This window comes from Sminthopsis crassicaudata, chromosome 1 (assembly GCF_048593235.1).
Source record: "Sminthopsis crassicaudata isolate SCR6 chromosome 1, ASM4859323v1, whole genome shotgun sequence".
Lineage (NCBI taxonomy): Eukaryota > Metazoa > Chordata > Mammalia > Dasyuromorphia > Dasyuridae > Sminthopsis > Sminthopsis crassicaudata.
The window spans coordinates 246,533,029-246,560,718 of NC_133617.1; the positions used below are offsets into that span (position 1 = coordinate 246,533,029).

The 27,690-nt window shown below is 36.2% G+C and overlaps 1 protein-coding gene across 1 annotated transcript; it reads left to right on the plus strand.

Annotated features, from left to right (window-relative positions):
- The first annotated feature begins 18,652 nt into the window (after positions 1 to 18,652).
- TTR (transthyretin) lies at positions 18,653 to 24,873 on the plus strand. Its single transcript, XM_074277191.1, has 4 exons — positions 18,653 to 18,801; positions 19,804 to 19,940; positions 22,174 to 22,309; positions 24,604 to 24,873. Exons 1-4 carry the CDS (start codon positions 18,733 to 18,735, stop codon positions 24,709 to 24,711), a joined length of 450 nt encoding a protein of 149 aa, XP_074133292.1. The 5' UTR covers positions 18,653 to 18,732; the 3' UTR covers positions 24,712 to 24,873.
- The last annotated feature ends 2,817 nt before the right edge of the window (positions 24,874 to 27,690 follow it).

Genomic DNA, 27,690 nt, shown 5'->3' on the forward strand with positions numbered 1-27,690 from the left:
TCTTTTTTGTTTTCATACAGGACATATTTTTACTAATTACTAGGGTACCATCTCTGTGTATATGCTTGTATAGATGTACATATACATATATGCATGTACACACATATGAGTATGCATACATACACATTTCCAATATTATATACCTTTTTGAGGAACCACCCCCGTATCCTATGCAGATAGAGTAAGAGCACCAACCTCAGTCCAGAAAGACAGAAAAACTGGAGAATAACCCTAATCCAGATAGTTGTCTATCACTTAGACAACTATCTACCCACTTCTCTATCATCTATCCATCTATTTACCATTTCTCTATCATCCATCTATCTATCTTTCTTCAGTCTTTGCATTTACCTATATATCTACCATCTATCTATTTAGCTTTCATCTAAGTAGTTATATCTATCAATATGCGTATGTAACCATGTATATGCTGTGTATATGTATAAATACTTATAAATATAAGTGTATCTATAAGTGAGTATATACAAAAAAATGTGGTACCCTAGATTTCATCTAGTCTAATACCCTCATTTCACAAATGAGTAAACAACTAGAGAGAAGTAAGTGGAGAGAGAATCAACTGGAGACCAGTGCTCTGACTCCAATTCTAGAACCCTTTCTACTGACTGGCACTGCTTCTAGACCCAGATCAAATTTATAAATCAGTCAGGAAACCTCATTTTAATTTATAACAAAGGCAGGAACAAACCATCTTACTAACTACAACTAGGTAACGGGGTGTTTTAATAATATAAAGAAAAAAAATTACTAGATACTTTCGAGCCATATTTTCATTCTTCAGAGATAATTAGGAATATTGAAAATAATTTGTCAGTCCAATTGGGCTAAAATAAAACTATCTAGCTATTTAAGGAAGTGCTTTCTACTCCACAGCTTCTTCCTTTTGTGTAAGAAGAAAGGCAAATGTTCAGAGAAAGAGAAAAAAAAAGCTGTCTAGCTGTGGTTCATCAGAGTATCTCCAAACATAGTGAAGCACTCAACAGATATTTGTTGATTAATTGATTGGTGGTGGCTGTGGACTAGTAGTGAGATTTATCTCTCCCTCCCATTGGTGTCCCCCCCCCCATGTGGACTGAGTTTTCTCCTTCCCAGACACTTCCTAGACACCTCTCAGGAAAGACTTTCTAGCTTCTCCCTTGGGCCTCACAAGGCTTAATTTTTCCTTCCATAGCCAGCCATTTGAAAACAATGGCAAAAGGAATTGACCAAACCCCACCCCACAACTGAGTTTACCAGAGCTACCCGCAGACAAATTACTGACTCATTATTTAAAAGATTACTTAAAAGATTCTCTCTTTACTTTAGGGAGCTATAAAATTGTATCAATAAATATTTTTCTAAAGCCCTGAGGCCCCCACAAGGGAAATACGTATATATATATATATATATATATATATATATATATATATATATATATATATATACATATGTGTGTGTGTTTGTACATATATATATATAATTATATATGTCCATAATGTATGCAATTGCCTATATATACATATAATAGCTACAAAATCTATTTCTTTCTTGTCCAAGCTTCTCATGAATCTCATCTTTCTCTGTTCCATTTAAGTAATAGGTAATACAATCCCTTTATCTTGTACTTGATTTTAAAAATAAGGTTAAAAACAAAAGAAGGTAATTAAAACTTTAAAGAAATATTTTTCAGGAACAAACACATCCTCTCCAAATCAAACAATGGCAGTGGAAGAGGAAGGAGAGAAAAGAGAAATCAATCACTGGTCATAGGTCTGTCACTCTAGTGAAATCAGTAAAACAGCCCCTGGTCAGACATGCTTTGTGGTCCCATAGTCTAAACTGATGACAACTACACTGTCGCTTCTACAAGAAATATGAGAATGCACCTCTATCCCTTCTTTGAAAAGGTGTGGCACTATGGGTATTGAACACTGAAGTTTTCTTCCATTGTGTTTAACTCCCTCACCCCTCTTTAAAAAAAAAAAAAAAAAAAAAAAAAAAAAAAATTGTTATAAGAGAAGGCTCTCTCTATGGGGAGGAAGAAGTCCTTTGACTCTCTACCTCATCTTCCCTCCAATCATCTTATCGCTTGAATCAAAGACCATAAACATCTTCAGAACAAAAGCAGATATTCCAGAGGCTTTCATGTTAAACTTTCTACTAATCATAATCATTGTTTAATTCTTCTTTGCTTAACACTACCTTTCTGTGTGAAAATAAGTGTTGTGATTTATTCCTGATTCACATTTGTACTCTATGCAATTTTTTCAAACTTTCTTCTATTTTTTTCTTCTTCTAAGGTGGAAGAGAGTAGAAAATATTAGACTATTTTAGAATAGAGTCAAAAATAGAATTGTTTTCAGAAATCTCAGGTGAAAAGTAGAATCGGAACAATGGGGAGACTTGCTTCTCTACTTGTTCCTCTGTAGAAGAGGAGGCAGGCAACCTAGATTCTCACCAGAACCTGATCACACAAATTTTATTATTATCTGAGGCTAAACTAGATAAAGTGATTCTCCCCAGTCATTCAGCTGGGGAGTATCTGAGGCAAAATTTGAATTCACATCTTTCCCTCTCAATTCAGTGTTAGATCATTGCCACCCAGCTTAATGGAAAATTAGTTTTCCTGAATTCCAGGCCATACAGAAAAACTGAAGAGGCAACCATTAGCAATAAAGATTAGATTTTTTTTTTTTTTTTGCAGATCAAGACAAGGTCCATAGAAATCCATAGATTTATTTTGAATCTTCTGTTCCAACATATCCCTATTCTCATATAAATGTTGAATTGCTCTTTTTTTTATCTATTCCTCATCTATGGTGTTGAGATATATTTGAAGGAGTAAAAATACAATAGCACTGATTAATTTGAGCCTCACTTCCTCTTCTTTGGAACCAGACAGACTGTAAAAGATGCAAGGGAAGATCCATGAGACAATCCAATGGTGACTGCCAGGTTAACATTTAGACATTAATGCCAAGTTAACATTTATCCATTAACGACTTCTTTTGGGGTCCATTCATTGACCAATTTAAATTTTATAGTTTATAATCTCATCCAGCTTATATATCTTAATCTTATTCATTGGAATGGCATGAGAGACTTTTCCAATTGCTGGGTAAAATCCAAGTGTACTATATCTTTGTCCTGATCTCCCAGTCTGATAACTCTTTCAGTCTAGTAACCTATTTCAGAAAAGGAAATCACATGACTCTGGCATGATTTGCTTTCAATGAAGTCATGCTGGTTCTTACTGAGAAATATTTTTTCTTTCTGATGCTACATATACAAGCCACTCTTTTAATAATACATTCCAGAATTTTGCCAGGAATAGAAATAAAGTTCACAAGCTTGTAGCTTGAAGACTTTGCCCTCTTTCCATTTTGAAACTCAAAACCTTGCTCATCTCCAATCCTGCAGTTTCTCATTCTTTGCAACTTCCCTAAGATCAATAATGGTTGTTCAGCAACAAAACCCAGCAGTTCCTTCAGTATTCTGAGATGTGATTTGTCCAGGCCTAATGGCTTCTACTCAATGGATACAACCAAGTGTTTTCTCACCAGTTCCTTGCTTATCTTTGCCATCAACTCTCCGTTCACTCTTTCCTCCTTTTCTTATTAATCTCATTCTCTCTGGTAGAGAAAGCGGAAGCAAAATATAATACTTTAATCATGCTTTACTGATCATATGAGCCACACAACATCTCTGCGAGTTAAGTATAAGTATCATTATCCTTATTTGAGAGATTAAAAAACTGAGATCCAGCAAGGTAACAGCAAGATTATATGATGATCAACTGTGATGGGCTTGGCTTTTTTCAACAATGTGGTGATTCAAGGCAATTTGGATGGCAGACTTCAGATGGAAAACGCCATCTGCATCCAAAGAGAGAACTATGGAGACTGAATATAGTATTTTTCACTTTTTTGTTTGCTTGCTTGCTTTTTTCTTTCTCATGAATTCCCCCCCTTTTTGGTCTGATTTTTCTTGTGTAACATGACAAATATGGAAATATGTTTAAAAGGATTATATATATTTAATCTATATCATATTGCTTGCTAACTTAGGTATTGGGAAGGTAAAGAAGGGAGAGAAAAAGTCTGGAATATAAAGTCTTACAAAAATGAATTTTGGAAATTCTTTATGTGTATTTGGAAAAATAAAATACTATTGAGGAGAAAAAAGAAGGACTGGTTCATTGAATAAGAGGATGGATACATTCAGAAATGAGGTCATGTAAATACATAATTTTTTTAATCTTTTAAAAAATAAAGTTGAAAGTTGACTGATGAATTTACAGTATATTGGTATTATTAGAAAGTCCTGACTTTTCTTTTCCAGACTATTGACATTGCAACCTCTTATATCAGTCAGTTAAAAAACATTTATTAAGCACCTATGATGTGCCAGACACTGTACTAAGCACCCAAATTACAAAGAAGTGCAAAAAACAAAAACAAAAACCAGTCTCATGTCTCACAGAACTTAGATTCATAGTCTATGTTCCAATCAAACTAGACTAGACTAGACACTGTCCCCCATTTTCATGTTTCTGTCTTCCATGTCTGGGCCATTGCTCTTGAGTGAAAACTCTTCCAGTTCTCCTGCTTCATCTTTGAAATCCATCCCTTCCTTTAAAGCCCTATCCAACTGTTTCCATAAGGATTTCCCCAATCTCACGCCATCACCTCCAACCCTGCTTCCTAAAGCTTGAAGGGATCTCTCCCTAAAGCAGCACAAACTTCTCAGAGTATTTGCTCAGACTTCTCCTATGCCTAAAGACACATTCTTCTTTGGACTGTTTGTGTGTGTGTGTGTGTGTGTGTGTGTGTGTGTGTGTGTGTGTGTGTCGTTATCTCACAATAATCTGTAAGTTTCTTAAGAACAGGGTCTGTATCCCAGTGGCAGCTAGGTAGTAACTGGATAGTCTGCTGGAAGCCTGAGTTCAAATCCTGCTTCAGACACTTACTAATTTTGCCTCAGTTTCCTCATCTGTAAAACGAGCTGGAGAAAGAAATGGCAAACCCCAAATGTTGAGAAAATGGCAAATGGAATCATGAAGAGTCGGATACAATTAAAAATAATTGAACAGAGAGACTAGAAAGGTAAGATCCACACAGTAGATATTCAAATGTTCGTTGAACTAAGTTGAGTTATTTCTACACCTGAACTACTAAAAAGCCAGTAAATAAGAGGCACTATTATATAGAATGGAATACAGAGAACTTGTATTTAAATTCTGCCTCTGATGCTCCAGTGGGATTGAGCATCCTTATATGCAAATTGAAAGAAATTAACTGTAGGACTTCTAAATTTTCTTTCAGCTTTAGCTCCAAGATCCTAATGTAGAAGTGAGAGGGTCTTAATAAAGCTTTTAAATCTAATTTTTCAACTTAATGGATAATGGAAAATGTATTTGACTTAGCTGCCTAAATGTCTGGGTTAAAGTTTCAGCTCTTACATTTAATGTTTAAGTGCCCTGAGTCCCACTTTCCTCATCTGTAAATAGTTACTACTACTTGTGTTCTTTCACAGGCTTTACAAGCCTGAATGTGCCATTGTGAGCTGTTCTTGTTGTCTGAGTAACTGTGGACCGTTGTGACCAAATACCCTTGTCATGAACTCCAGATGAGTCAGACACAAATCTCTATTCTGGCATTCAACTCATCACAAGAGGAACTTTTGGATCTCTGAATGCCTGGGGCAATGGTTAGCTGCTCCTTATTACTGATGAACAAACTACCAGCCCTCACAAAGTTTGCTAGATGTAATATCAGGCAATCTAGAAATGCTGGGATAGATAAATGTCTAAAGCATATACACAGACGATGAAAAAAATGAGTTTTTTTAAGTTAGTGACATCCAAAAGATGCATTAAATATCAACATATTTTGATATGGATTTGTATTTGGATTAAGATTGTAATGAACTAGTGCTCATTTGGCTTGTGAAAAGGAGTGGGGCTGGGTATGACAGGGAAACATTGTTTTCATCATGGTTCTAATGCTTCCTAGATGATGAGAGCTCTGTTTCCTACTTTCCTAAGAAAAGTTGCAAGAGAAAACATTTAGAAACCTGAATGTTCTCTGCAATTTTACCAATGATGAGGTTTTGTAGTTCAATACCCTGCAGTAGATCACCCATCCAGTCTGATGACATGTCACGGTATTAATAGTAACCAAGGGCTGTTTTCCTCCTTGGCTCACAATACCACTACTATTTCTACTAAACAGTTCATTGTGTTATTGACATTCTACACAGTGAGGACCACAAAAATCAATGAAAACTCTAGTAGGATGACGTGAGAATTTATTCAATCCTGTGCTTTCTACTAGGAAGCAGAAACTTACAAGTGAAAGAAAGCCATCTATTAAAGATTTTCTCCCCACACTAAGTATTTTCCTGGGGCAGAGTGAACATTAAAATGCAATGGAGTTTTTAACTGACCCTCTGGGAAATGGATGAGTAATCCATTTGTTAGCCAAAACAGCAGGGAACTGAGCAAAGTCCGCACCTGACCAGGAAGGGTTAGGCCCTCAATTGTCTGTACAGTGTATTCAAAATAAATCCAAACAGAGCCAAGATTGGTCATGAATTGGTATTTGGTGACAAGTATAGCTAACAAAGGAGGTAGTACAAGCAAATTCTTCACATATCCTCTCTCCTGGTTTTTATTCTTTGCCAATAAACTGGAAGTAAATCAAGTTCTCTTTCTCCAAAAAAAACTCCTGTCATAAAATGGGAAGGCAAAAGACAGTGACAGCTCTTGCATGGATCAGGGGAATTATGGTCATCCATGGAAGTAGCCATGACACTGAATTCTTGATCCTGACAATCAAGGCCCTCTGTGATCTGTTTCTAACTTTTAAAGCCTTATTTCATACTGTTCTCTCTAACAAACTCTACATTCAAATCAAAACTGGTTCGCCTCTCTGCTTTACACCTATTCTTTACTGTCTTATCTCCATATCTTTTGTTCACACAGTCAACTATCTTTGGAATATACTTATCTCTTCCATCTCTTGCTGAGGATGTTGCTCCTTTCATTGACTTCTCAGCTGCTGTGTGTCTGGTAAAATTCACCTTTCTCCCTAGTCTGAAAACTATCCTTCCTGTCTCATATTTCACTTAGAACTTTGCCCAGACTTCAGCCTTCTATTCATCACTCTCCCCCCTTATACTTAATTTGTGTATAATTTTGGAGGGGCCTAGATTCATGATTTCATCATGTGTAGGGAGCTCCCTCAGGAGAAAAACTCCCTCTACTAATATAGCTCAATAGCTATTTTGCAATTTATAGACATAGAGAGTTGCCTTGAAAGTCCATTTCTTCATTCACTTTATCACAGCTGCCTTGAAAATAGATTTTATGTATAACATTTTCCCTTCCTGTTTAAATGTTTAAAATGCTTGATAGCTAACTCTTGTGTTATATATCTCTCTTTGTATCCTTGGGTACTGTAAGGAGGATATACAGCAAGAAGAAACATCCTATAAAATCTGTCCTCTCTGTAGGTGTGTCTGAAATACGTTTTTATTTAGCCTGCTCTCATCCTGACCTACAAAAGAAGATATTTCAGTGTTCATTCATATATGACTTATGGCTTATATGACTGCTTTCAAGGATCACTTTAAAAATGAGCTGAGCTTGGATGGTACATGCTCTGTACTCCTCAGAATTTCTGTAACTTCATGGAAGGAATAAACTCCAAGAATAATAGTTAAATTTAGGTGGTATTTTATTGACATATTTTCATTTGGGCTTCACAACAATCCAAGGAGATAAATATTATATATAGTATTAGATTAAGATTAAGCAATTTAATGATGTTCATATCTAGTAAATGTGAGGGTACAGATTCACCTCTCATTCAGAACTCTTTTCAATATAATTAGGATTCCAAACTTTTTGGCATGTTTAATGAATCCCCTTAGGAATCTGATAAAATTTATGGACCTCTTCTTCAAGTAATGTTTGAAAATAATTGAAGAAAATGCAGAATTTTAATTGGTGGTTGGTGAAAATAAGATGTGATTTTTGTACCATTCTAGTTCACATCCCTAAAATCTATTTTCTATAATTCTATAATTTCTATAATAATCTAAATATAGATTTCTAAAATCTAGACTCTAGAACCCTTAGTGGCCTATGCCCCTAAGTTAGAAGCCCCGGGCTATACTCTTCTCTTAAATGCATTACACAAGATGAAAAAGAGTTTGCATTTTTCTAGAAGTTGCAAGAGCTTCTACACCTTCTTTGGGTGGAGGATAAAAGAATGTAAATTCCCTGTGTGACCTCCACCTGCCAAGAAATAAGCAGCTAAGCTAACTGGGTCAACAGAATCACTTAGCTTCATTACAACTTTAGAACAATTCTCAGAGCCAAACAGAGGGGAGGACACCAGCTGGGCTTGTGTGTGATTCAATTAAAGTTATGGAGAAATTAATTTTGTTTCCCATGCAATCATTTGTCTAGCCCTGAAGGATTAGCTAGTTGGCTTGAATATGTATTAAGGAAAAGAACAGAAGTTTTGTTCCAAGGGAATCCATTAGTGGTACCAGCTGCTAATGACATGGCCAGCCTCCCTGGAAGAAACAAACCTCTTTTGCCCAGTGACCTTGTAAGCTAAGCTTTTCAAACAGAGCTCAGCAAATGGGTGCCCCTGCTGAATTCCTAAGCAACTAAAGAACTGCTGTTGTACTAAGCTGGATTTTGGTTATTTCTGTTTGCTTTTGGCCTCTAGCCTGGTCACTGCTTGTACCCAGCACTTCCTAACACACTGGAACCAACAAATAACTCATCTTGGGCTCTTTTGCTTGTTCAAGTGAAGCCCAAATTGCGCCTGCTCTTTTTAAAGCCACATCATAGGCTAGTGGTACACATTACTGGACTGGCCTGGACCCCCACAGTAAACAATTAGGCATCTATGTAGGAGCCTACTTATTTTACACTTTTAGGATGACATCCCCTAGAAATTCTATCACAGTTTTGAATCAGATTTGCCTGTAAAAAGTATAACAGGATGTAAAAAAGAACGAATAAAATTATAAATGTTGATGTTACTGGACTGACATCCATGAAATGTTCAAAAAGTCAGAGTTGGGGGGGAAGGCTCTCTAGTAAATTGGGTGGATCATCTGTCTCTATAGGATTTATGGGAAGACATGGTCAAAAAAATCACAGAATGAGAGGGAATGGATGGGTTGAAACCTCTGTCAATGAAAGAAATAGTGACATTGATGAAATCACAAATCCATTATCTCAGTACTAAAGCTTGAAGTTTCCCTAGGGAAGTACACCAATCCAGTTTTCATGTGCCATTCAGTTCCATTCAGAAAAAAAGGCAAGAAAAACAGTTCCTACTGTCAAGGAGCTCAGTGGTAATGAAAAAAAAAAAATCATCCAAAGAACTAATTACAAACAATATATAAAGGACAGATTGGGGACTCAGAAGAAAGACGTTAGTATTGAGGAGAACTTTGAGAAAACAGAAGGCAGGACTTTAGCTAAGACTTGAAGGAAACCAAGGCTAGTAGATGAAGAAGAGGAAGGAGAATATTTTAGGCATAGGAAAGTCAATGATTGTGATTAGATAGTCATCTGTGAGGAAAAGCAAGAAAGCCAGTGTCAATAGATCTTAGAGTATGTGAAGGATGGAAACAGAGAAAGGGGCCAGATTATAAAGGCTTTTAAAGGGCAAAAGGAAAATTTTATGTTTGATCCTAGAGATAATAAATATAATAAATGGAATGTTATTGAATAGAAATGGGAGTAGTATAATTTAGACATATGCTTCAGAAAGATTAAGATCCCTAGTTCCTAGCACAGTGACTGGAACATAATAATCATTTAATAATGATTGTTTATTAATTGACTATTCCTTAGTTCTTCTCTCTAGGGCCAAGGAGAATAAGTTCAATTCTTCTTCTACATGATAGCCTTTCAAAAAAAAAAGAAATTTACATGATAACTTTACTATATATTTGAAAGGAATAGCAAGTTTCTGCAATAGATTTGCAGTTTCATGTTCAATCTTTTAAAATTATATTATGTTAAATGAAAAGAATAAAAAATATATTTGAAAACAATTATATGAAAATTATAAGCAAATTTGCTTTTACTTTTTCCAGGCTAAACTTCCCTAGCTGCTACCAGTATCTAGAGCAATGGTATCAAACTCAAGAAAACCTCAAATTAACATTATCCAAGTTGTACTATATTTTAATTTATTTTATTAAACATTTCCCAATTACATATTATACTAAAAAAGGCAGTGAATTTGAAACTTCTCTCTAGAACATGGTAGAAGCTCTTCACTGTCCTAATTTCATTCTATTGGCTGTTATTCAGCTTATTAATGTACTTCCAAAAACATGACATCCAGAACTGAATGCAAAAAGCCCTTAGAATGGTCTGATGAAAGCAGAATAAAGTGGAACTATGACCTCTATTGTTCTGGACACTGGGCTTCTGTTGTAATTTGTTTTTCAGTTGTTTCAGCTGCAACTTACTCTTCATGACCCCATTTAGGGTTTTCTTGGGGAATAAAGGGAAATGGTTTGCCTTTTCCTTCTCAAGCTGGGAAGTATCTGAAGCTGCATTAGAACTCAGATCTTCTGGACTTCAGGTAGTACTCTAACCTAGCTATAGCTTGAAGCCACTTGACTTGTTTTTAGTCACAGTATCCCATTATTAATTCATACTGAGCTTGCAGTTCTATAACATCCTCATTTATTTTTCAGGCAAAATTGTTAAACCTGCTTCTCCCAGCTTATATTTGCGGGTTTCTGACTGGAGTATAAGGCTTTATATTTAAAGCTTTAGTATAGCTGTAGTATAAAGCTTTTATCTTATTAGATTCAATCCACTACCTTTGCCTGTTACCTCCAATTAACACCAAGAAAATACAGGTGCTCCATCAGCCAGTACCACACCATCCCTGTGCAGAATCATCAGTTAGAGCAAATAGAGAAGTTTTTAATGCTGTGGATAAGCTTATCTTGGTAGTATACTTTGCAGGGATATACCCAATAACAATTAAGTTGATTCATTTATCTCTATGGCTAGCTCAGGGTTTAGAAGTCTCTGAAGGAAAGTGTGGGAGAGGAGAGGTATTAGACTAATTACCAAAACGAAGTCTACAGAGCCACTGTACTGACCTCAATTGTTGTATGCTGGTGAAAGCTGGACACTATACCTGTGCCATCCCAGGAAACTGAATCACTTCCATTTGAATTATCTTAGGAAGATTCTGAAGATCATCTAGCAGAGGAAGGTACTGGACACTGAGGTCCTTTCAAGTATTCAAATTCTACCGCATAGGACACAACTCAAATGGGCTGGCCATGTTGTTCAAATGCCAAACGTACACTTGCCCAAAAGCTATTTTATGGAGAATTCACGCAAGATAAGCAGTCGCCTAGTGGTAGTAATAAGAAAAGTGACACTCTCAAGGTCTCTCAAGAATTTTGGAATTGAATATGTGACATGGGAGACCCTGGCACAGGACCACTGAGCATGATGTGCCTTCATCAAAGAAAGTGCTGTGCTTTGTGAGCAAAGCAAAATTGAAATAGCTCAAAAGAAACATGAGATGCTTGGATTTAGAGAATCCATCCCAAATGTTTACATGGACAATTTGTGCCCAACCTGTAGTAGAGCATTCCGGTTTATATTGTTCTGATCAGTCACAGTCAGACTGACTTAGTAAAATCATTTTCATCCTCTTCAAGACAAAACAGACCACCCTCCTTAGCTAATTAATGCCTTCAGTTCTGCTCATTTTTCCACATCCGTTCCTTCCTTTCTACTTTGTTGCCACTAGACCAGATCTTTAACATTTCCTCCCTCTCTACCCACTACTGTCACAACTTTCTAGCCAGGGTTCTCTTCTCCCTCCAATCCTTCCACATACCATTGTTAGAATTAGCTTTCATAATATTTACTTCTGTTCAAAACTTTCAATAGATCAAAATTTTCCATTTACCTACTGGAAAAACCCAAATTACCTACTGTTGTAATTCCTTCACAATCTGGTTCCAGTCTCCCTTTCTAGACTTTTATCCAACTATTTCCCACACCTTGTCTGACTGATTGCTGCAGCTCAAAATAATTTTTTCACTTTCAGAACTATTTTCAGAACTCGCATAACTTACTTCTACAAATTTTGTTTGTTTGTTTGTTTTATATGTAGGATATCTTTGGTACTCCCAAATGGATTCAAATGAAGTTCAGAGCATCAACTTTATTTCCCACTTCTGGCTTTCCATATTCCCTAGCACAAGTGCTTTGCATATAAGTGTTCAACATATATTAGCTAGTTAACTAATCAATAAGCCTACAAATATCCATAATTTCCCTTAGCAACCAATTATGGAGGAAAAGAGTAAATGAAATACTTATGGTCACGCTTAACCTGGAGTAAAGAACTTTCTACCTGCCAATGCAAATCACATACCCTCTATGACTTGGGAGACAGCAGAGAGACTTTCCTGAACCACATAGAATTTGTAATATCACATAATTAATAAGTGTAAGAGTCAGAACTTGACCCTAATCCCCCACTCTGATTACTAAAACACCAACACTGTATAGCAGTTCTCAGTCTTGTGCTGTTTCTGCTGCAGTAGTGTCTCCCAACCTCTTCAAATATAAGAAACACTTATTAATGTAAACAAAAATTTTAGCCACCTCTTTCACCACCACTACATGGTAGCTATATTATTATTAGCTGCCGATTAAGAAAATGTGAAATGACTAAAAGCTATTAAGAATTCAGAAATGCTTTCAAAATTCATTTTACCAATTATGACATCATACATTTCAGAAATTGTACATTTATTCAGTTGACAGAAGATATAGTTGTTTCTTTATGGATTTGTAGACCTCTTGCAATAACACTAATAATATCTATTAAAAGTATCTATATAAGTATCTATATGAATATCTATAAAGTTTTCAAAGCAATTTACATACATCACTTCATCTGATCCTTCATTTTATAGATAGGGAAACTGAGGCACAGAAACACTAAGTGATGTACCCAGGATCACATAGCTAGTGAGTATCTGAGGTAGGATTTGAATTCAGGTCTTCCTAAATCCAACTCCAAAATTCCATCCACTGCTAGACCTAGAGCTGCAATGACTGATCTAAATCATGTTTTCTCTTCAACAATACCTTGGGTGGCTTATTATCCTTTCCAGGATCAGGCGCTAAAGAGTACAAGATAGCAGGACTCTGAGCCATGAGATCCAAGGCAAGAATGGATAGAATAGCAGGAGACTGGACTCTGGATTCATGATGTTTGGAAGCCTTGGAGTTTGGGAAAAACAAAAAAAGTTTGAGTTGAGGAAGAAACAAGTCAGTGTATTCTCAAACAGGGAAAAAGACCAAGAAAGAGCACAAAGACAGGGACCAGACCAGATAGAAGCTAAGAGAAAGGGGAGCTCCAGGGTCCAGAGACTCAAATGGACATTGACAGTGATGACAGGAAGATATTCTATGGCAACTCAAGAAGTAGGGGGACCTCCAGTAGCCATTCATTGCCAGGTCAGCCTTAACTCTTCTTCCCAGGGAAACATTTAGGGAAAGAATATGAGAAGGCTTAAAAAATGAAATAAGACTGATATTCAAAGGAGGTCTTGTGAGAAGGTTCAGTGTGATTTCATAGGCAACAAAGGGAATGTTCTTCCATCCTAGAAACCCCTCCCCTTTTTTTGAAATTCTTTTAAAATGGGACAAAGCTCTTTATTATGTAACTATCTTAAGTCCATGAGAGGTCTTAGCTTCCCACCATCTACCAGACCAACCCTAATCCCTATTTAATATTTAATTTTTCTGAATGAAAATTAGATTGCAGGGGATATAGATTGCTGAATCTAAAAATCAGGAATACCTACATTCAAATCCTGCCTCAGACACTAACTAGATGTGTGACCCTTGGCAAATCACTTAAACTCTGTCTCAGTTTCCCCAACTGTAAAATCAGGATAATAACAGCATCTTCTTTTCAAGATTGTTGAGGGAGCAAAAGGAGTTAATATTTATAAAATACTTTGTGAATTATAAAACACATTATTGCTAGCTATCTTTATTATAAATTACAGTATAACTAAAGAAATACGTCAAACAAAAATGATGATTGGAAGTGCATAAACGCCCCAACATGTTAAAAATAGCAAATTTACATACTACAAAGTGATTCCATATATGATAAAGAGGTTCCAGGAATAAAAGTCTTGGAGGAAGGTGGGTCAGTCACGTCATGGGCATCCTGATCTGCTAGAACACATCCTAGGCCTCTATAGAGTCAAGAATTTTAACCACATTAAGGATTGTATATCAAACTTCTTTTAGCTAGATTTCTGAAGGGCAGTTCCACTGAGTAATTTTTTCCTCCTACATGAGTTTCATTGATTATATACATGATTTAGGTTCTATTCAATTTTTAGACATACTTGGAGGAACTCCATTGGCACTTTTCTTTAAGTAGACATTAGGAGGTTAAGAAACAACAATACTGATAATTTGCTGTGGGCCATAGATAAATGTTCTCTTGTCATCCTTTCTCAATGCAGTATGACAAATGATTGATGCACAATGATTTCAGATTTAATACATACGTTGCTGCAAATTGGACCCAAAGCACTCAGGCTTTCTCCACAAAAGATTTGAGTGGAAGATGGAAAAACAGTATTTCTGAAATCTATTTTCAATTCTATGTACACAGAATCACAAAAATCTGAGAGATAACAAGACCCCAGAGATCATCTACTCAAACCCATACTTAAGAATCCCCTCTATGATGACATTCCCAAAGTGTCCATTTGACCTTCACTTAAAGGAATTCTTGTGGTAAGGAGACCATTACTACTTGAGACAACTCATTTCATTTCTGGGCAGTTCTAAGTGCTAGGAAAATTTTCTTAACCTCAAGATGAAATCTCTTTTTCTGAAGTTTCCATCCACTATTCCTTGTCCTGACCTCTGGGGCTCTATCATATGAGTTTTGCAAACTCTTGAAGGGAACTATCAATTCCTTTAGAAATATCCAACAACACCTCCTGTTCCAAATCCTCGAATGGCAACTTGGTCTCCATTTCTCTTTCCTACTTGCCCTCTGAGAGCTGCACTCTAACTCGGTAATGGCCTTCCTTAAATGTATCATCCAAATTGAACATAGTCCTCCAGATATGAGCTAATAAAGTCAGACAAAGCTTATTTCTTCCTTTTTGTGGATATGATGTAGCCTAAGATGTTTTTTCAGGTAACATGAGGTAGTGTATAAAAAGCCAGAGTCAGAATTCCTTGAATTCAGGTAGTGTCTAGTTCTCTGATCTAACTGAGCAGTTCACTCCTCCATCTCAAACCAAGTGATTTCTAACAATACTGAAAAAATCATTAGTGGTGACTAGTGCATCACCACAGGTTGGAGATATTTACTCTCATGACATCAGATCATAATTTAGTAAGATATCTAAAGTACTTTGCATAGGTTATTTCTTTGGATACTTACTGTGTAAAGTAGGTGCTATTATTGTCCCAGTTTTAAAGATGGGAAAACTAAGTTCGAAAGAGATCAGTATTTTGCCCAGGGTCATACAGCCATAGTAAATAGCTGAGGGAAACTCAGATTTTCTTACCCCCATGTCTGCACTCTATCCACTTTGACAATTAGTTCTCCTGACAATTTAGACATTCAGGGGGTTTTTTGTTACAAGAAATGAACCTATTTATTATGAGTCAGAGTCAGAGGATGAGTCTTCAAACAGCTGGATATCCTAGCAATGCACACTAATCAGCTGGATCAACTGAAATAATGAGAGAACTACGGAAGTCTTAATGGTCTTTATCATTTCAGTTACCCAGACAAAGTGTAGCCCTATCAGTAAGGGTGCCTTCAAAACCAGAAGCCATGACACAGATGGGGAAAAAACAAAAAAAAGAAAGAAAAGAGAATTGGCTTTAAAACACCATCTTGCTCTCTGCCCCCTCAAATGCTTCCTGAGCCAGGATACCTCATTAGGATTGCTCCCAGGCAGACTCTAGTCTTCGTGGAAGCCTCTGACTTCACCTCCACCTCCATCTTCTCAGCTATCACCACAGTCCCATGAATATCATCCCATGAATGTCTCTAGTCATATATACATAATGGGCAGGTTTCTTTATCTGCCTCTGAAATTTCTCTTTGGTTGAATCTTGAATAATACTCCATTTCCAAACCATCTCAAACTGAATATACCATCATTGACCCAACAAAGCATGAACTGCTTAGTTTTCCCCATTTTTTATTCTTTATAGCATGATGGACTTTGAGTCAAAGAACATAGTTTTGACCACTGGCTCTATCATATATTGTCTATGTAGTCTCTGTGAGCCTGTGCCCTCAGTAAAATTTGTAAAAATTTGTATAACTAGATGATTTACCTTCCATCTCCAGTTCTATGATAATTCTCAGCCCAAAGGCTGATCAAAGGAAATATGAGGACTTCTTCTAGCCCTCCCAGGATGGGACACTAGTCTTGTGATGGCCCTCACCCAGGAGTATTGATGGGTTCATAGGAGAGAAGACATATAAAGGACATTGCAAATCTTAAAAGTACTATGTAAATATTGGTTATCATTACTTTTGTTATTATTATATTATATTGTATCCAGTTTAGTGATGACTTCATTCCCTGATTATTCTACTCCTGAATTCAAACAATGTTTATAGAGCAATACAGGGATGTTTACTCATCCTAAATGTTTAATAACCAGGTTTAGAGAGGGGGGAAAAGAAAGAAAAGGTATTTATATAGTACTACTCTATACTAAGTTTTTACAAATGTCTTCTTATTTGATTCTCACAACAACCCTATGCAGAAGGTGTTATTTTACACCTTTATTTTACAACTGAAGAAACTGAGGCAAACAGAAGTCAATTGGCTTGTCCAGTGTCACACAGGAAACTCAGGAAATCCCAGGTTTTCCTGACTCCAGGCCCATCACCCCATTTATTATGCTAAGCCTTCTTAAAAATTTTTCCACTTGCAACCACTTTTCACAGACAAATTTTTACATGATCCCAGATATATAGGTATATAATATATATGGCAAATATTTTCTGATAATAAATCATAATTTCCCATCTCCCACACAGTTTAAGAAGCTTTGTATCATGTCATCTAACTAGCCATTAAAAAACAACTGGGGAAAGGAGGGAGGTGGTTTAACACTTTCTTAAGTCTAGATAATCAACAAAATAATAAATCAACTCTTACTAATATCTGAGGTGTAAATGCTCACGTTAAAAATTTAACATGGTTTGGCTTCAAAATGTCTCTCCCCTGGTCAAATGTTTGTTTAGTATCTTTATCTACTCTATATCCTGGACAATATTTGCCTATGTCAGTGTGTCCATCAGGGACAAGCTCTGTCTCAATTGTTCAGTATTGCACCTAAAACAGCATCCCACATGGGTTGGCACTTGATAAATGCTATCAGATGATTTCAGTTCCTGGGCTAGCAGGGCTGTCAGATTAAATATAATGTTATGGTAATCACTGCCTCCAGTTCTAACAGCTGTCTGATCATACCCCTGAAATTCTGATTCTGACAGAAGGCAGCTGGTCTGGCTGGGACTGGGTATGCCAGAGGAGAGAAGATGCTGGATGGCCGCTGCCGCTCTAGTTGCCTCAGCTGCTCACTCTTATCAATTAGACAGGAGACATTTTACCTTGGGCTTAGGTGGTCTCTGTGTGGGAAGTGCAAAAAAATCCAGGGAGAAAATGCTGACAATGCAAAGCATTCTGGTGAATTAGTCTGGCTAAAAGCAACCTCTTTACATTCAGATGCTGTCATAGGAAAGGAGGTGGGTTTCTCTGAAGGCTCATCATCATATATTAAGGCATGTGATGTGTTTTAATGCAGTCCATTTTCGCATAGAGAGAAAAATTGTGGTTGAAGGAAAAAAATAATTCATCTATAACTTCCATCTTCTTACTGAAATGAACAAATAGCACGAGAAACATGGGAATATACAGGGGGCTATTAAAAAAAAAAAAAAAAAAAAAACTAAAATCATAATCTAAAAGCAGGAGCTTGAATCTGCAGTTAAAGATCCCAGAAGAGTTAAAGAGAAAAGGAAAGCTCATCATTTTACAGATGGAACAAAACTTAAGTGATTCACCCAACCTTGCACAGCTAATGTATCTGAATCATCTTGGGTTTGAAACCTAGGTTAGAGTTAAGGTGATAACTATGCAATTTATCCTCTCTATTCCTTGGTCAAGCTTTCTTTTGTCTCAGTTTCCTCATCTGTTAAATGAAAAGGCTAGACTTGATGATCTATAGATTTCCTTCCAGCTTTAAACCCTTTGAATCCTTTAACCTAAGAATGATAGTCTATGCAAATATCACCAATGATATTTATCCAGTGATTTTCTAATATAAGAATACTTCTGATACAATCCAATAACTAATGACATTCCGATGAAAATGAGCTTTTATTATAAGCAAATGAATCCTAGCAATTTTCCATAGACAGAATGTTCTGACAGCCTAATCTCTCCAGACAAGGTTCATATTTGAGTGAGTTACTTATTCTCTTTCTGTTGACTAGGTAAATAATCAGAATCAGCAGATTTAAGGTCCGTTAGGAGAGGATAAGCAGCTTAACTCAAAGGACTGGGGTATAAAAGCCCCAAACTGGAAGGGGCTGCTATACAGATTTGTTCATTACCAGCAAGATGGCTTTTCATTCCCTGTTGCTCCTTTGCCTCGCTGGCCTGGTGTTCCTGTCTGAGGCTGGACCTGTGGTGAGTTTGGTTACTGAAAGTAGTTCTTCTGTGGTAAGCCTCTCATATCCATAGTTGACAAGGTAAAAATGGTTAAGTTACTTTTCAATTTTTTTATAATTAATGACCTACCTTTTAAAATTCAATTAAATTGAAGTATCCCCCAGAGAGGGTTAAGTTCCAACAAATGTCAACTGAACTGAGCAGGGAGTTAACAAATTCTCTGCTTGTGTTCTAAATGCTCCTTTGGAGCAGTTGGTGTCTTAGTAATTGCTGATGAATAATGGAAATAGAAGTGGAATTAATCCTAGCTTTCCTTATGAAATTTCTGCATAGAGAACCAATGTAAATGAAATTATACTGAAGTCCTTTGGCTATATATCTCCCCCACTCCAAAAGACAATAGAACTTCTAAAAATTTTAAACTGTCCCAAAGTGGACTAAGTTGCCTTAAGCTACAGGAGGCTCCCTTTCATTGGAGTCTTCAAGTGAATCCTGGATAACTCTTGTCAGACATATTGTAGAAGAGAGTTTCACTCAAGTACAAATTTGACTTGATGGCCTATGAGATCCCTTCCAAATTGGCTATTTCATGATTCAGTGATATACTTACCTTTGAACCTTTGGAGATTTTTGATTTGGGAAAAAAAAAAAAAAAGTTTCAATCAGATAGATATCTAATGCTTTAATTGATTATAAAAATTATACTGAAAGGATTGCACACTGACGAGACCTGAGTCCATACCCTGTCTCAGACCCTATCTGTATGAAACCTCATTATCCTCAATTTCCTTATCTGTCAAATGGAGATAATAACACTTACTTTTGTAGTTATTATAAGGATCAAATGAGATAACATGTAAAAAACAATAAAGTGCTAGCTATTTTTGACAATGATAATGATGGGATCTCTATAGTAACTTTAGAATCAATGCATATACTTTTAGAACATTGGATAATATAGTTGCCCAGCTCACTTTAGCTATCCAATACCCCACTGAGTTTTTCTGTTGCCTTCCACAGGCCCATGGAGCTGAGGATTCCAAGTGCCCTCTGATGGTTAAAGTTCTTGATTCAGTTCGAGGAAGCCCAGCGGTCAATGTGGATGTAAAAGTGTTCAAAAAAACTGAGGAGCAAACTTGGGAGCTCTTTGCAAGTGGGTAAGTAACTAGCACCTGTCCTTTGCAAAAATTATTTATATTTATTATATAACTGTAGTCTCTAGTTATTCATTTTTCCAATTGCTCCTTTACTATTTGTCACAGAGTGTGACATTCAGATGGGGAAAAAAGATACTATAATCCCATATATTAAACTTCAAACATTTGTAAAGGAAACAGAGGTATTACTTCGGGATGAATGTCTGCTCAGATTTTTTTTAGTACAGAGTCAATCCCAGGTTCCCCAACCATATGTCAGCAAGAAACAAAGTTTCAGTGGATTCTATCAAGCTGGAAAGGCTATTAGGTCAGGTCCATTGATGGACTGTATCATATGCCTATCATCTGAGGACCAACTTAAGTCATTTTAGAGAAGTGCAATCAATGAAAAAATATTTATTAAGTATCCAGTATACCAGTTAAGCACTGGTACCACAAGAGTGAAACACTCCCTATCCTCAAAAACTGTAAATCCTTTATAGAGAGGTCATCAGAAGATTGGCCACAAGCATCTCATGAAGTCCCAGGTATAGAAGAATTGTGATTTAAAGCAATGGAGGGAATATCCACTTCTAGAAAATCCCAAATATTCCAAAGAAGGGTAGAGTTTTTTTTTTTTATATTTCAAAAATAGCTTCATAAACATTATTTCTTTTGTTCCTTATAGTCACCTTTGGATATAGATTGTATAAATTTTTTAATCCCCATTTTGCAGATAAGACCCAGAAAGATGAAAAATACTGCTAGAAACAGCTGAACCAAGATAAATTTCAAGTGTCAACTCTTGGGCTAGTGCTGTTAGATAATTCAAAAAGCTTTTTTGAGAGATAGACTCAAATCCCATCTTAGACCTAGCCTGATATGAGTCCCTGGGCATTTACTTAATCTCTCTGGACTTCAGTTTATTCATCTATAATATGAGGGGATTGGATTCAATGATCTTAAGATTCCTTCCAGCTCTAGTTTTATGATTCTGTGATCTACTTCCAGGTAATACCTGCTATTCAATACAAAAGTGATTTCTTAATCCTGCTCATCCAGGAATCCCTATCCTTGAAGATTTTCAGAAATCACTGAACCTATTAATAAAATTCAGTAAGTTGATCTAAAGATAGAGCAGCTAATCTAGCCTTACAAAACAGAATGGAAGAAAAGCTGCTTAGTATTTATATCCCTTTAAAAGAATACTTTTGTTGTTTAATTGAATCTGTAATAACCACATCATGATTCTTCACCCATCATTAGGAAATCTATTTTCTTGAAAGGATTTTAATTGAATTTGTATTTGTTTGATCACTTTTGTCTACACAAAATACCAAGTAGAACTTAAAAAGTAGGCCAGTAGAGTAGTCTAAGCAGGTAATGCCATTCTAACAACTGAAAATTCAGATGTTTGGTATGAAAATGATTGTCAAGGAAAAGAAAATGGTACATCCAAATAAAGTTATTTTTTTCTGTATTAGAAAAAAAGAGTAAAACAATCAAAGAAAGGACTAAAGAGAAGGTGCAGAGCTATCAAGAACACAGCTACTTTCCATATTCCTCTGTTTCTTACAAATTCTGTACCCTTTGGCCACGTGATGTTATTGGGTTAATCCTATAGTTAACCTTTAGGAAACAACAAAAACTATACAAATTCCATTTGTAGGCCAGTAACTGGGGAGCTTAAGTAAATAAAGGGGTAAGTTTCCTGTTCTTTTTTTTACCTTAGATGTCTCCTCACACATCCAAATTTCCTTGAACTATAAAACACTCATGTCATATGAGAGAAGAATGCAAATTTTTGGTGTGAGAACTGCATTTGGAAACTGAATTATTCAATTTATTTCATAGAATTTAGAGTTATAAGGGACCTCAGAGATCAGCTAATCCAAACTGTTCACTTTATATAATGCTATTCAACAAACATTGATTAAGAACTTACTTCCCTGCAAAGCACTAGAGACTCATGATGAATATGTATGAATATTTTCTCCACCGTCCAATGCAAAAGAAAATAATCTTCTAGGCTAGAAATAATGATTTTTTTTTTTTTTGTTATATGCCTCATAAACATCTGGTATCCTTATTGAAACAACCCTAGTAAAGTGTCTGAAATTATATGGCAGAAATGATGTTTGGGTTATATTATGTACATAATTATATTTTACCAGTGTTAGTGTCATCTTGTTAATTATTTTCTTGATGCCTCTAGAGCCATAGACTATTTAACATTCACTTTTTCATTGTCCAGGAAAACCAATAACAATGGAGAAATCCATGAACTCACAAGTGATGACCAATTTGGAGAAGGTTTATACAAGGTGGAATTTGATACCGTCTCCTATTGGAAAGCCTTTGGTATTTCCCCATTCCATGAGTATGCAGATGTGAGTATAATGGAATACTGGGTTTCTCTTTTTGATATGGGTGACCCACAGATGAAGGACTAGCTATCCCCTAATACTTCTGAATTCATTTAGGGGAAGAAAAATATAAAAGTCCATTTATAGCACATCTTTGAAAACAGATATCTAGAAAATACCAATTTTACCCTATAGTCATTCAGAATCATGAAATATTTCCTTGAGTTAGCAATATAACCTCAGCAGGCAAAGATTTGGGTCCTCTGGTGGATTCTTCATAAGGATAAGGAATAGAAGGAATACAAATTTGAATAACTAACCTAACCAAGTAGAACTGCATTAGTTTACCTTGACCCAAATGTATTTGATTTCAGAATTTCTATTTCCTACTTATAGCAGAGACACCTCAAACATTTTTGCTTTCCATTCAGTATCGAAGTTTTTATGTGTGTATAATAAGCATTTATTTTTCTTTTCAATAACAAAACTAGTTACATAAGTAGTGCTTGTCTCCACATTCAGTAGTACATAAAATCTAAGTGCTGGATTTCAAAACCCAGAGCTAAGTACAAATGAGAGAAGCCTCAAAAAAATCTTAAATGGGTCTGCTACAGATTCATGTTCTCCAACTTCAACTAGACGTTCACAGAAGCACCCCAATCCTTTTTTTAAAACCTTATGGATATTATTGCTCCCTAGAGACACTGCTTCCGATCTTCTGATTTTTCCTCAAGTTTCCAACTGAGATGGACTCTATCTTAAGTTCCTTTATCTCCCTTCCTCCAAACCTCAAAATCTCATTCTCTTCCCTTCAGTCTAAGTTGAAATGGCAGTCTTCCTTACAAAGATTAATCCTTTTACACCTTGGCTCTTAGTCAAATCTCTTGTCTTCTGGAAGCAACTGGCCCCATATTTTTTTTTCATCTCCATTTGCTTCCTCTCTATTAGCTTTTCCCCCTTTGCCTGTAAACAGGCTTGGATCTTCAATATCCTTAAAAGTAAAGAACATTTCCTATCCTGATATGCCACCTAACAAACTTCCAAATTGACACATCTAGCTCCAATCTATTTCCTAAATTCCAGATTTTCCTATTCAACTATCTGTTGGACATCTCCAGCTTAACACCTCTAACTCAAAATGTGCAACATGGAACTCATTAACCTTTCCTCCAGACCTGGTCCCCAGTTCCACCTTTCTTAGTTCTACTGAGGAAGCCTTGTAGAATTCCTCACCCAGGCCCCAATTTTTAGTCAGATCTGAGTCTTTTTTTTCTCTCACCATTCCCTTACTCCTGTCTGCAATTTCTCTTATATTTGTCTCCTCTTTTCCATTGCCACAATCATACCCTAATGTGAGCCCTATGGATTATTGTGATAACATCCCAATTGGTCTTCCTGATAAGAAGAGAGGAAAAGAGTCTTCCTCTCTCTCCTCTCTAATATATCCTTCATATAACTAAAAATAATTTTCCTAAAGCATTGTTTTGACTATAAGACTTTTATATCAGATAAAATAAAAACTCCTAATTCTAGACCTCACAAACTTGGTTTCATGCTGTCTTTCCAGCTTTCTTTCATCCTTGTCTCATCCAAATCAGACCACTATCCACTCTGTGCTACCTCTGTAAACTTCATTTTTATTCATTTATTCCCAATCTTAAGTAGGCTCCTTCCACATCTCCACTAAAGAAAAACTTTAGGGGCAGAAGACATATAAAGGCACTTATTTAATTCTAGGTTTTATTAGTATTGATATATAGTAAACTATTAAGTCATTGAAAACAAAAACTATCTTTTTTCTTCTTTGTATTGGGAACTCTTTTCTCTGAAGAGGGAATGTAAGGTCAGTAGCGTAAGTCAGTAATACATTTGAATTTCCATTTCCTGTTCAAACTTTTTGAAACTGTTTTAACAAAAAAAAAAAAAAAAAAAAAAAAAATAACATTCTTTTTTTTCAAAAAGCATCCCACCTGATGAATTTGTCTATCATACCACGCTAGAGTTAGATAAGATACCAGAAATCCCATTATCCAGTTCATTATTTTGATGTGAATCCCTAACACTTCCAGGGATGGGTTTCTTGCCCCACCCTTTACTTTCTCCTTCACAAGCTCTATAGATAAGACTTTCACTACTTCATTCTATTTTCTAGTATTGCTCTACTTGTTATAAAAATTCCTCATATTGTGAAAGAGTAAGCAAATTATGAAGGAAAAGAAAACCAGCTTGAAAGTTCCTGCCACATAAACTTTGAATTGATCTTTCATATTTTTCATTCTCCAGGCACTAATTCTAATGGTGGTTGTTTTCCCTTCCAGGTGGTGTTCACTGCCAATGATGCTGGTCACCGTCACTATACTATTGCTGCCCAACTGAGCCCATTCTCTTTTTCAACTACAGCTGTAGTGAGCAACCCAAAGGACTAAATAAATGTCATTTTTCTCTGTGGCAACAACCATTAATAGAGGTTTGGCAAGGTAGAAAGGACCATCTTTCATGGAGCTAATAGTATCACATTTTTCCACAAAGCACTATTTCCACTTTGTTATTAACTTGGGCAAAGTCAATAAACCATTCTTGCTAAAGCATTTCCCGTTTCCTCCATTTTTATTCCTTTTCCTATACCCCAAGTAGTTTCCCTAAAAGATCCTGAGCTCACCAGAACAGGGGAGATAGTGTTCTGGAATTTATAGTATACTGAGCTTGGAGTTGGAAGTCTTAAGTTTGAGTTTGAAGTCTATCTCCTTTTAGTTCCATAATCTTAAGCAAATCACTTCTTTGGTCTTCATTACCTTTATGTCTTTTTTTTTTTTTTTTATTCATTTTTCCAAATTATCTCCTCCCTCCCTTCACTCCCTCCCCCCCCCATGACAGGTAATCCCATACATTTTACATGTGTTACAATATAACCTAGATACAATATATGTGTGTAAATACCATTTTCTTGTTGCATATTAATTATTAGCTTCCGAAGGTATAAGTAACCTGGGTAGATAGACAGTAGTGCTAACAATTTACATTCACTTCCCAGTGTTCCTTCTCTGGGTATAGTTATTTCTGTCCATCATTGATCAACTGGAAGTGAGTTGGATCTTCTTTATGTTGAAGATTTCCACTTCTATCAGAATACATCCTCATACAGTATTTCTGTTGAAGTGTATAGTGATCTTCTGGTTCTGCTCATTTCACTCAGCATCAGTTGATGTAAGTCTCTCCAAGCCTCTCTGTATTCCTCCTGCTGGTCATTTCTTACAGAGCAATAATATTCCATACCATTCATATACCATAACCTTTATGTCTTTAAGGAATATTACAATATTCACATGACCTGCCTTGAAGGATTTTTGTGGGTGGGGGAGAATGCTCAGTTAAATCTCAAATCACAATAAAAATGTGAATAGTTGTTCTCATTAATATGTAATAGCAAAGGAAACATGGAAATTCCCCCAGTTGGAGCTTTGGAGGAAATCCAAATAACCGGTATTTTCCAGGCCACAACCTGAAAAAAAAAGAGTTGGATGTAACAATTTGACCATCTTTCACTTTTTGGCTCAGTTTTTACTGAGCCATCTGTAAACTCACAGTAGCAAGTCAGAAGTAAAGAAAAATCCAATTTTCTGCTAGCCTTTAGGAAAAGTACTAAAAGGTAACTCTTCTTTAAGGTAGCCTAGGTCATTGTTCCTTTATCTCCTCTAAATCATCTAATTGCATTAAGGTGATTCTTTAATTTCCCATTAGGTTTCACTGATGTTGTTGGGAACTCTTGTCAATTGCTTCATCACCAAACTACTGCCCATCATTAGTCCATGTAATTCCCTCATCTAAGGCTTCCCCCCCTTGCAAGTGGTTCCCAAATGCCAAGGAAAAGGAATCCCAGCTCCAGCCCTTCCTGCACTAGCACCGACAGAACCAAGGGATACACTCTTGTAATTCTAGCAGCAGTAATATAAGTCAGGAATCCCTAACTCCTGTCAATCACTCAATCAACCAATATTTATTTAATGCCTACTTTATGTCTGTCACTGTACTTGGAGCTGGGGTTACATATGCAAAGAATAAAACAATCCCTACTCAAAATGAGCTTATATTCTAATGAATAGGACACAAGCACATATAAAAAAACTATATACACCATAGAGTTAACCATTGTAAATATATGCCAAATATGCAAAATATTTAAATACAAAGTAGTTGGGGCGGGGAGGGGGGGAGGGGAGGGGGGGAGGGAAGAGCACTAAAAGTTGAGGCAGATCAGGAAAGGCTTCCAGCAGAAGATGATGACTGAGATGCATCTTAGAGGAAGAGAGAGATTAGGAGAGAATGTGTTCCAAGTATAGGAGTGACCAGTGCAAAGCAACAAACATGAGAGGTGGAGTGTCTTGTGTGAGGAACACCAAGAAGACCAGTTTAGCTGGTTAAAAGAGTAGGAAAGGGTGAGTAATATTCAATAATGCTGGAGGTTTCATAGGGTCTTACAAGCTAAACAAAGGCATTTGTATTTTATTCTAGAGGTAACAAGGAACCACTGGAGTTAATTAGAAGTGAAATGAACAAGTCAGATTTGAAATTAAGGCAAAATACGTTAACAGCAATATTTAGGATGGACTGGAATGAGGGAAACCAAGAGGCTGCTGCAATAATCAAGATAAGAGGTGATAGTGTCTTCATCAGTGTCCCTGGGGTGTATATATATGACAAGATATTGAAAAACAAGAATAAAACAAATCTTTATTGAAAGCCTACCTCTTAAGGATAAGAGATCTGAACTCACAAGAGATCTCTGAGTTTTAAATACTATTTCTAAACATTCCTAGCTATGTGATCCCAGATACAAAGATAAAATTTGTCTCTGTAACTTCCACCTATCTCTACTGATGCTTTCTGAAGGCAAAAAACAGAGCAATTTTATTCTCTCTTTCCTTATAATTGCCTTACAAAGATTTAAAAATTGTTGTCAGGCTCTGCCCAGATCTTCTCTAGACTAAATATTTTCTTATTCTTTCAGTCAATGTTTATGTGAACTTGAGATCCTTCATTGTACTGGTTTCCTCTAGACATTCCCCAGTTTATCAATGTCCTTCATAAAGAGTGCTGCCCAGAACACAGTGCTCTATTTGTTGTGCAACCAGGATTATCAACTTCCTTATTCTTGGAAGTTCTGATGCTCTGTAGCCCAAAATTGTTCAAGATTTTATTTTTGGAGGCTTCTATATTATAGAGTTAACTCATATTGAGACACAAGGAGTTCCTCAATTGCCCTCTCCCCACCCCCAAGTCTTTTTCAAATCAACTGATATCTAAGCATGTATCTTCTATATTGTACTTGTGACATTAATTTTTGAACTCAAATTAAAAATTCATATTAAATATCATCTTATTAGATCACTCCAGTGCTCTAAACCTGT